Source organism: Merops nubicus, unplaced genomic scaffold (assembly GCF_000691845.1).
Source record: "Merops nubicus isolate BGI_N331 unplaced genomic scaffold, ASM69184v1 scaffold42749, whole genome shotgun sequence".
NCBI classification, from domain to species: Eukaryota; Metazoa; Chordata; class Aves; order Coraciiformes; family Meropidae; genus Merops; species Merops nubicus.
In genome coordinates this window covers 1,224-12,803 of record NW_008632479.1, presented here as the reverse complement: position 1 = coordinate 12,803, position 11,580 = coordinate 1,224, and the positions used below count along the sequence as shown (strand labels likewise).

The 11,580-nt window shown below is 42.6% G+C and overlaps 1 protein-coding gene across 1 annotated transcript; it reads left to right on the top strand.

Annotated features, from left to right (window-relative positions):
* Nucleotides 1-675: 675 nt before the first annotated feature.
* On the top strand, nt 676-9,299 carry MCMDC2 (minichromosome maintenance domain containing 2; the record flags this gene model as incomplete). Its single annotated transcript, XM_008947917.1, has 14 exons — nt 676-775; nt 867-997; nt 1,094-1,153; nt 1,465-1,660; nt 2,572-2,694; nt 2,870-2,977; nt 3,859-3,987; nt 4,488-4,716; nt 6,176-6,378; nt 6,696-6,862; nt 7,234-7,410; nt 7,944-8,086; nt 8,606-8,715; nt 9,138-9,299. Coding segments are annotated over exons 1-14 (2,038 nt in total), but the record flags the coding sequence as incomplete, so codon positions are not given.
* Between the last annotated feature and the right edge of the window lie 2,281 nt (nt 9,300-11,580).

The following is an 11,580-nucleotide window of genomic DNA, read 5'->3' as shown; positions in this document are numbered from 1 at the left end:
GGGGGGTTGGTCTCTGCTCCCAAGGAAAATGCGACAGGACAAGCAGAAATGGCCTCCAGCTGTGCGAGGAGGGGTTTAGGTTGGACATGAGGAACAATTGCTTCCCCACAAGGGTTGTCCAGGCCTGTCCCAGGCTGCCCAGGACAGTGGTGGAGTCCCCATCCCTGGAGGGGTTTCAGAGATGGGTAGATGTGGCACTTAAGAGTTCTGCAAGCTCCTACAGGGGATCTTTCATATGCTGTGAGCTTTGCTTCCTCAGCAGCCCAGTAATTCTCTCTCTGGTTCCACACCTTGAACAACTATGACAGACTTCTCAGATCAGGGAAATACCTTTGATAGGCTGACTATGCCTACACAATGTATAGTGGAGGTAAAATTAAATGCAAGCTTTGATTTCATGGGTTAGGGAATTGGGCGGCAAAATAACTCCCTGAGGAAACACTACAGCATTCTTCAGGAGTTGACTTTGGGAACGCAGTAGGTGTCAGCCTTTGGAAAGAACTTTCCATGGAATAATGGTATTTTAAAAATCCTCAAAGAATTGCATAGCTTGAAAATTTCATATGGCTTTGTTAATACAGATCTTCATTATTATTGTAGCATGGCCTGTTCTAGGATCATTTCTTCACAGTTTATGTCAACATTTTAATAGAGTGCAAAGATCTTCCTTGGAAGATGCATCGTGAAATACAGAAAATGAGGGAAATTGCTCTTGTCTACCTGGACAGAAGTGGTGGTCTTCAGAAATTTGTGCACGATTGCAAAGTATATAATGGTATTACTTGCTCAATAGACATTCTGTTGAATTGATAGGTAATGGTGCACAAATCTGTTATTTTTATTTAAGGTGCTTTTTGCTCCTACAGACTCAAAACAAAGTTACGCTGTTTATCGTTTCATTATTTCAATAAATCCTTCTGATATTGCTGAATTAGATGCAACTCTTGGAAACTACATTCTTCATAAGCCCATACAAGCTGCACAGATTTTTCAGTCAGTAAGTATACAGCTGTAGACAAGAGCAGATGAAAGTTCATCTTCTGTATTTTAACTAGGTTTGCCTTTCCAAAACAAAATTATTTTTTAATCGCAGGTATGTTTCATAGCTATTAAGACATTATCATTAATTGAACAATTGCAGACAGAGGCCCAGGTGAGTCTGCATTTTTTTCTCTCAATTTAGATCTTAAATCTTTTAAGTCTGGTGAAATATTAACCAATAATAATTTTCTATTAACTTTTCAATTCTTCCTTTCCCCTTGGTTGTAATATTATTTATAATTGAAGAGCTGGAAGTCTCATCTAACCACATGGCAAGAAATCTGAGATAAGATGAAGTCTAATTACTCTTACACTTCATGCATTTCTGATTTTTTTTTCTAATATCTATATATCACATTGTGTCTTTGTCTATATAAGCAATGTGTGTTTTTACAGTATTGATGCACTTGTGTCTCTTGTTAGATAAGCATACTGCTGAAACCAACACATTTACCACCTTTACCAAGTTATGTTCTGAGTCTGTCTGCGTTTCCCTTTAATTACACATCTCCAAGATTTTATATGACTGAAGGAATAGTGCTTGCAGTGGGAACAGTGACAAAATATACACAAGGAGCCAGATTTCTTTGTACTGAGGAAACCTGTCCGTTTTCTGAAGGTAGTGAAAAAAAATTAATAAATCCATACTATTTTAAAAGCTTTTTAGTAATTTTGATAACAGAGATTTCAGAGGCATTTTCCTATGCAGTCTTATTATTTTTGTAATGCCTGCAGCACAGTTTTTATTAATGGGAAGCAGCAGGCCATGCCAGTGGCTGCTCGGCATTAGAAACGTTTTGGGAGCATAGCTACGCCATGAGACAAAGATATGTTGCCAATATAGTATAACAAATTGAAAGAAAAAAAGCTAAACTAGGAGAATACTACCTTTTTTTTTTTTTTTTTCTCCTGGAAACTGTTTCTGTTTATATAAAAGTCCTGCCTAATAGTATGTTTAAGTGACTGGTAAAATCCTCTAGTAGCACAGGTTTGCTTTAATGAGCAGCTGACTTCTATGGAACTACTTCTCTGAGTAACGTTACTGAACTGCTTGAATCTGAACTGCTTGAATCTGTACCTTCAAGTCTGTTTTGTTTGCTTCTTCCTTTAACAGACACCATAAAATTACAAAAGAGAAGCAAACTTCCAAAGCTAGGGGACTGCAAAATTAACCTGAACGATGTCTTTGTGAGGGCACGTACCTCTGATGATGAGTATCCAGCATCCCGTGTCACCTCCAGGCCGGGCAGCAGCGGCAGGCTCCGGCTGCTCGGGAGGCCACCCCCAGTGTCCCGCTCGGAGACGTGTGCTGGGACGTTCGGCCGCCTGCTGGTGGCCCTGCAATGAAGTACACAGGTCATTTCAGTGGCAGCCTCGTGTAGGAACGGATTCACAGCTGAAGGAACACGGGATACATTGGAATTGCGCTGTCCCAGTATTTCAATCCCTTCTTAAAGGAATATCTAAAATGAAAGACATGTCTTAATTTTAAATGTTTGGTAAATTATTATTTTTCCACTATTTTTTTAGGGTTTAGGTACATAAGAGTGCATCTGCCTGGAGCTACAGAATCTGCCACAGTGAGGAATGATTTTGTGTGTTGTTTGTGTTCTTCGCCACTGCAGGAAGACATGAAATTTAGAGTCCTTGGTGGTAGGACCTACACAGTTTTATTTTTAAATCTATTATTTCCCTACTTCTGTTTCATAATAAGTAAGTACAGAAAATGGTTACATAGGAAAAAAACCAAAGTACACATCATTTTAAAAAAAAAGAGGTGGTACTGTTTTCAAACAAACTAACCTTTTCTTTGCCTTTACTTTGGAAGATAAACAAATAGTTGAAATGATTGATGCAAAAGTTCTTAACGCTTTGAAAGGATATGCCAATGCTAAATCACATTTTAGGATTCAGACATTCACAGTTTTCTTGAGAGGTAAGCTGAATTTTGGCGTTTTGTCAAAAATGTTTTAGAATTAACTATAACAATCCCTTGCATTTTCCTTAAGTCCTTTTTTTCTGGATAAAATAGTGGAAGCTGTAATTTACATTGCAGTCCTTGGATAAAATCAAGGGGGGGAAAGTACATAAAATCATCTAGGTGACTAAACAGCATCCACAGGTGACTGGAGAGAGCCCGTGGCAAAGCTGTTGTCTGCACTCTTGTGCCTTGGTTGAGATGCCCCCGGCCAGCTCTGCGGTGCCCTGCTCTGAGGGCAGCTTGTTTTCCCTCCTTTCCACTTCCTCTGGCCACGCTGCTCTGTGCTGGCTTCCTGCACTGGAAACATCCTCCCGCAGCCCAGCTCCTGCTGCCTGCCGTCGGGAGTTTTGGCTTCTCTCACTACCTTCCACTGCTCTTTGCATGGTTTCTGATGTGAATATCCAGCTAAAGTCACAACTCAACAACATACTTCCATTCTCTTAAATGAAAGAAAAAGGCCATTCCAAAAGTCTATGGAATTATATGGTTCATATCTTGAAAACTAAACAAACGAGTAATAATATAATTAAAATAATAGAATTATAAAAGGAGAATCTGAGGGTAAGGTACTGTGAGTTATGCTTCATTTTATTCTAGTACATTCTGGTGAACCTTCCATCCAGCTGTCATTTTCTCCAATTAAATCATAAAATACAACCATTCAGAATGTGAAGAAAAGGTTTATGGCCATGTCTTTAAAACTGGCTTTATGCCCTAACACATCTGCAGGTTCCTCTCACTAATGACTTCACACCCCCCCCTTTTTCCTAACACATCTGCAGGTTCCTCTCACTAATGGCTTCCCCCCGCCCCCTTTTTTTTTTTTTAATTTCCAGATGAACTGGCAAACAAAATGAAAATAGGAAACCACTACAAGATTATAGGAATTCCAGCTTGTGTGCAGAATGGCTTACAAGCTACAGCCTGTATAGAAGCCAACAGTGTACAGCTCTGTAGACCAAATGGTAAGAAAGTTTCATTAAAACTTGACTGAAAATGCTGCAGAACCTTCTAGAGCAAGTTCTATAGAACTGGTACAGTTTTTTCTATCATCCAGAGGTCCAGAACAGGGATTTCCCTCTTGCAGCCTGAAATGTGTTACTTGCTGTGACCAGGGATATTTTCTGTTGCCCACTTTCTTGCACTGAGAAATCACAAAATTATTTACTGTGGTTCTTCAGCTTCTATTTCCAACTTTTCCTGTCCTTTGGTGGGTACTTTGAAATCAGACATTAAATGAATCTGGTATTTCAGTTTATTCCTTTCTTGCACCATCAGTTTTAGCAGATCCTGTCTGTTGCCTCTCTAGTAGTAAAATTAGTGTCAGATCTTTACATTCTGAATTTGTGCTTAACACATTCACTCTTCATAAGTTTTGTATCAGGACTAGAAGAGTGACTTGCTCTAACACACTTGCAGAGCTCTCTCCTGAAGTGCTTGGTGAGCTCTGCTCTGTTCTCATCAGGTCCTTCTTCTGTTGGTGAGAACTTTAAGCACCTGCTCTCGCTGACCTGGAGTTCCTGCTGGAGGTTTACTGCTGTCCTCGCCAACATCTTCGCTTCTCAGGTGGTTCCACCAGGCACCTGGAACACTCTTAAACTGGCGATACTGCTGAGCCTGGTGCAGACATGTGAAGAGGAGAAAGATTACCTGGATCTGTTGGTTGTGACCAGCGACACGCTAGTGATGGACAGGTAAAGAGATTCCTAATTTTTCACGTAAATTAGAATTAAAAACATGAGTGTTTTTAAAGTTAATAGGATGAGTCTTACATGAAATGCTAGGCACTATGTTTTAAAAGAATATACAGGGCTCTCATGTAGAAAAAATACCCAATTTTTATCCCTGGGACTTTTTTATTTATTTCAAGTGATAAACCTAGATCAGAACTTCACTAGTAATAAAACCCCTTAACACTCGGGTAGTGATCTCAGTAGGATTTTAACACCAATGCTCTTTAGCAGAGCTCAAACAAAACATTCGTCCAAATTCAGAGCTAAAGACTGTCCCAGAAGCTGCTAATGATAAAAGCAAAGGGCTTTACTTTCCAAATCTTGTGTCACTTTAAGCCTTTTTGTCACCACGTCCCAGCTATCGGCCTTTTCAGTCAATAAGCAGTGTAAACACAGTTTCATCATTCTTTTTCATAAACACTGTATGGGTAAGGTATCAGAAGTTATGTATGTCTTTACACATAGGCCATAATCCAGTTGTTGTTGCCTTCAGCAAAATGATTTTCTGTATTTACACATTTTATGTATTTACCCCTTCACCCAACTATTCACACATGCTGCAGGGAAGTATAACATACTCAGCTTTAAATTTACATTAACAGTTACTTTCTCCTCCCCCATTATATTTTTTAAAAAGGTCTTTGAAAGTGGCATGAATTTTATTTTCATTTGAGAGTTCTTCAACAAACTCATTAGTATTTTTTTGTTGTGGAAAAAAAAATATACTTTTACAGCTTCAAAATTTAGCTGTAGAAACTAGTTCAAATTTGAAAAATAAAACACAAATGTGGGCTGCAGGATTTTTTTTCCCAGGTTAAGAGTAGGATTTCATAAAATAAATTGTAAGAGCTCGAGTGTTTTAAGAATTAAAAGATCTGGTTAATAGTTAAAGAGCTGTGCACTGTCCATCTTGGCCAGTGCTGTCATTGGTCCTGGCTGGCACGTGGTATTTTGTTGTCAGTAGCCTGTCAAAGAGATTTCCTACATCACTGTACAGCACAGGGGCAAAAATGAGATTCCACTCCTGCTGTCTCAGCAAGGCCGGGGGGAGGGGGGCACGCAGCCTGCTCGTCTGCCCCACCCCGGCAGGGTTTACACAGCCTCTGCCCTTTGAAACCACCGGGAGAGTTCCTCAGGAATAGGTGTAGGGGTTGACAACACAGGGTTAAATTAGCAGACTTGTTTGACGCCCTAGGAGTGGATTTTGTTGCAAAGTACCGTTTGGTGGGCTCGGGCACCCACCTTTGTGTTCTCTGATATTTACAGTTGGGTTTGACACCGGTTTTACCTTAAGGGGATTTTTTTGCTGTTTCTGAGTCTCGGTATACAAAAAAAGCCATTATATAGTAGCAAGTTGTTCCAATTTTGAAAAACTGAGCAATAATGTAACAATTTGTGACTGACAGATTTAATCCTCCAGGCTTCTGAATTACAGCACGTGTCTTCTGCCCCGTGGGGTGCGACACCCACCTTGTGGCGACATGTTTCCGTCTGTATCCAGAGACAAGCCCGGCGGCGGCGCCAGCGTTCACGCCTGCAGCGCCGCGCTGGCCCGGGGCGGGGTCTGCTACCTGGGAGACCTGTCCTCCTACAGAAAGGATAAACTCGACCTTCTGCAGTCCGGTAACCCCATTCCTGCCAACGAGCGAGGGCACAGGGCAAAGCAAACGCGCCGATTCACAGCTGGGTGTGTTCCCTGGCTCCTGGCCCTCAAGTGCTGTGAGAATCTAGAAGCAAGTTTTAATGTGTCTGTGTAAGAAACGGGGACAAAAAAGCCCCTTAAGGGCCTGTAAGGTGACATTAGCTACACTGCAGAGCCCCTGGCCATGACAATTCAGTCCCATACCTAATCCTCACTGCTTTCAGAGAGTGTGTGTGGGACTAGAATTTATGGTTAAATTACACTGATGACATAGCTGATGTGTTTTGTCCTGTCCTAGTGCTGGAGAGCAGAACAGCCACAGTATTCATTCCGGGGAAGAAGTATGGAGAAGAGGCTGACCAGCAAATTACTATTTCCCTTCAGACCAACTTCTGGTCTTTTGTAGACGTGGATTCTGCCTCAAAGAAACATGTACAAAAGGATAACTTTTTAATTGGACAGCTGGTAATGCACCCACCTTGCTAGGACAGTAACCGTGCTGTTGCAGTCACTTGTGTTTGTGGTTATTTTGACTTATAATGAAAGCAATCAAATTGTTAGTATTTCCCAGAAAGTCAAAACTTAAGTGACTTTAAATCAAGTATCTTCTAAAATAAGGTAGCTTCCCCAAAAGTAGGTGTTGATTTATTCCTAATAGCTTTAGACAACTACTATTGAAACAAAATTTTACTGTATCTGTTACAGGTAATTCATCAGCTAATCTTGCAGGACTCAGTGCATACAGCTACTGAACAGTACAGAAGGAAGAAGCTGCTGTGTTTCTACAAGTCAAAAGGCCAAAATATTGATTTTCTTTCTCTGGGTCTTCTCTTTAGGACATGAGTCTGATTCCACCTAACCTTGTAGATGTTTTTGGGCTTTTGATCTACGATCAGTTTCCTTCCTGCAGACTGTCTTCTCCTCTGGTGCATCATACCTTGAAAAAGGCCATTAATCCCGAGGCCATGCTTTACAAAGTCTCTCAGCAGTTCAGAACAGAGGATTATGAGGAGGTAACAGACACCACCCACCCATTTAGAGATGCATTATCTTGGGAATGCCATCACACTTCTGGAATCAGAAGGTTCTCTCTGCACACTCTGCTGATTTTTAAACTTGTTAATACTTTCTACACCTCCCTCTGACCATATCCCCAGCTCTGTAAAAGGGGCAGCATAATAAGTTGTTTTATTTCTGAATGTTTACTGAGTGGTTTTTTTTCAGTATGTTTTCTGAAAAACATACTAGGTTAACATTCATATGAGGGATCTCCAATGCCTAATTCTGACCAGACAGTTTACAATCAGTAGTAAAAGTTAATATTCTCTTCTAAATAAACTGTCAGTGTCTTTAGTATAATTGAGATGATTGCAGTTAGTATCCCAGAGCTATCCTTACAGGTAGCTCAAGGGTGACGGCTGCCTTTATAAAAACTAGTGCTAGAATGTATTGGCCAAACTGTATTAATGTGCTGCTGGTACCTTAAAAGGTATGAAAAATGTAAATTCTTCATTTTGCAGTTAAATATTTTAAATGTTCTCTCTAGTTTATTTTGTTTGCTAAGAATCTTCACGTTGAAGTGAGTGCAGAAGCAGAAAACCTCATTCAGGGCTACTACCTGGCAAGTCGCCGAGTGAGAAGAGATTCTGTCCATGGATCAACACTGTCAGCATCCACACTCAAAGTTCTGTACGTCCTGCTTCTCATAGTAAACACATCTATGTTGAGTGGAAATTGTGCTAACCTGCACAAGAACTTCTTAAATAAAAAGCTAGAGATGAGATTTGTCAAGTTTTAAAAAGTTCAAGTGTAAAGAATCTTAAATACTATTAATAAATTGTATTTTTTTTATATTGATCTTGAAAGAAAAAGTTTAAAGAACTTTGCTGAGCCAAACCCCAGTGATTTAAGAAATAATTACTATTAAAGCTCTCTAGAAAACAAAAAAAGGGATTTAAATTATCATAGCTTTGTATTATGCAAGCAAAGTAAGTATCGACAGTAGTGTGTCACACTGCACTCCTTTTGTGCATGACAACATGTGCTGTCAGGGACAAGTATCGCTGCACAGTATTGGGGGGAAGTTCACACAGCTCAGGTATGGAAAAAAACTCACTGCAGCGTGGACCTGTGATTTCCAGAACGGCTTCCAACAGGGCACTGGCATCTGCAGTACTTGTTTCTGTTGTGCTTATATTCATCTCTTAGGATTTCGCTGTCTAAGGCTCATGCTAAACTCAGTTTAAGAAGGAAGGTTCTTGAGGAAGATTCACTGATTGCTATCTTGCTCCTGGAGACATCTCTTACCCTAAAACACGGTAAATCGCACTACTCAATTTAGCCTGTACCCTTGGGTGCACAGGTTTGTTCTGTCAGTCTGAAAGAGGCTGCTGCTGACTGACTGCAGTAACAGCTAGCACGTCTCCAGTCAGAGTGCAGGACCTGCACTGGGGAGGCACGACAGACGAAAGTGGAGCCATGGTCCCACGGGCCAGCCCCAAGGCTCCTGCCCTTCCGCTGGCTCACTGAACTCCACGCAGCCCTCACTGCCTGTGGAGCAGGAGACAAGGGCTGGGGCGTTTCCTGTGTATCTCGTGCCACCTTTGTTCACACCCCAGGCTGGCAGCGAGATGCCAGTTCCCATCGAACGGGCACCAACGGTAACAGGCGTGACTCGTAACTTCTGCCACAGCCCTTCTCCTCCCAAGCCTCTCAGCACGTCCCCTTCTCCTCTGCTCAGGCAAGTCCGCGTTGTGCGTGGCGCTGAACCCCGTGTTTCCGTTCGACCTCAGCGACGAGCGCTCCCTGTGCCAGAGGGACAGTCACCTCCTGCAGAGCCTCCGCCAGCTGCGGGCCTTCATTGCTGCCTACGGCCAGCAGCCCACCTCGGCACGAGCCAGGAGTGAGGGCTCTGCTCCGCCAGGAAAGCCTGGAGCTCCAGGGGTTTGAGAGCCTGCAGGTAGAGACCTACAGCTAATAAAGGCTTCAGTGTTTCTGTAGGACAGCTCGGTGCTGTGCTGCTGACCAATAAAGCATAGCTGACAGGATTCGATGACAAGTTTGGCAACTGTTGTTTGAAAGTAGGAGCGATGTCTTCATCCCAGGGGGCTGCAGCTTCTGAATAAAGCCACAGCCTGAGCTTCCCTTCCCAGCTGCCAAGTTCATCCACTGCTACCTGAGGAGTGAAGCAGCGTTTTAACTAAGACTGCAATTAACAGTTACACTGAGAGTTTAGAATCTAATGTTTCATTTCAGTGGCACCGTTTTTCTGGTTGCTTCTTTTCAAATGTATCACCCACAAGGGGTGTGTAACTTTAAATATGTTAAAACTCCATATTCTTAGTGTAAGCCAACTTTCTTAAATTACTCATGCACTATAAACTTTAAGGTACATAAAGCATCACCATGCTGCTTGGTGTTCTGTGTCTTACTTTCATGTCACAGCAACATAGTATTAGAGCAGGAGGCCAGTGTGCTCCTACCAGCTGAAAAAAAAAAAAACAGTATTTCCACATGACTTTAGCTAGACTGCAGGGGACAGCAGAACCCTACAGGGAAATGGGGAAAATAAAAAACCATACCAGATGACCTGGTATGGAAGCAGAAACCCCAGATTTTATTCATACACACACTGCCTTGGAGATAAGCAGAACAGCTATCACCATGAATGCTGTGAGCACTCTCATTCACACAAGCTGTCCTACATGGTTTAACTTCAGTTCTGACCGATTTTTTTGATACCCTTAAATATTCATAGTCAAGTCTAAGACTGTCCCTTCCTAAAGTGATGGTCTCACCTGAACTCCATTGAAGAACTTTTGCCACATTTTCACCAGAGCTACTCCCCTTGACTTATATTGAAGGCAGCAGGATTTCTGAGGAGCAGGAAGGGCAAATTAGAACTCCACATTTCAGGCGGCTGCTTTCAAGCTAATAGCAAAAAAAAAAAAAAGTCAAAACAGTCAGTTTTCTGTATCCTTGATCAACCTGATAGAACATTATTTCCTTTACTGGCATTTCAGATTCAAAGGTACACATCAAAAACCAATCAGATGGGTAAACGGCAAAGATTTCATCATTATGCCAGCAAAATGACTGTAACAGAATTCTTTACAAAGCACTATTTTTGATAAGCCACATGAAGGAATGTGTATGCTTAGAAAAACACCCAAACACGTCTGTGCTGGAAGAGCAGGGTTTTTTTATCCTTACCTCTCCCCAGTTTCTCCTGTTAAGTAAAAAAAAAAAAAGATGAACAGCAGCAGCACAAGTAAAGGACAGCGAGGTCTGTGTAGCCCAGAAGAGTCCCTGACTGAGAAGGCCCAGCTGAGCAGGGTGGCTAGCACAGGCCTTCACCAGCTAGTCACAGAGCTTACTGGAGTGTGGCAGTAAAAACCCAACTAACCTTATTCAACAGCCACCCCTGTGGAAGCAACTGGAGGCTGCTGGTGGTTCAGGCAGTGGGGAAGGTCAGCTGATGCCACAGCACCTTGGAGAGAATAAATAACATCAGGTGTGACAGGAGCAAGTTAAACTAGACAACCCTACTGCTGAGCTGGCACATCAGATAGACACTGCTCATCACCAAGGTCAGCTGGGTAAACGGCAAAGAGTCATCATCCCCGTGCCAGCCAGCAGGGACGAGCCCGGTGTCCTGCCCAGCTTACAAACCCCAGGGGACGTGCAGGGCTGGCCTCAAAAGACACGCTGCTACACGTCAACGCAGAACCCTGGGTCTGAGTGTCTGGCACAGAGCAGATTCAGCACAGCCCTGACCGAGGGAAGCTCTCTGGGTCCTGGAACACCCATCCCCCCCTGTGGTTATGCCTGAGCCCCAGGCGCCACTGACCTTCCTGCAGGTGAGGGTCACTGCCTCAGCCGCACTCCCCTTTGGGATACATCTGGGGTCGTCACTGGAACATGCTGTTCCTCGCTTGAGTCGCTCACTTCCATCTGTTAGACATCTCCTTTCTCTCCCCAGTAAAAATGAGATCCTCAAACACTATGAGAAACCACTCCCCTCCAGTTCCTTCAGGATTCTTGGACTGCACCTGCTTTGTTCTGGGGAGCAAGTCTTAGAGGCTTTATAGCTGTCACGATACCTTTGGTTAGAATTTCAACCTCTGAACCCTATGTGCAATCATATTTCTCCTTGTTCCACCTGTAAGAGAATCTGCAAGCCA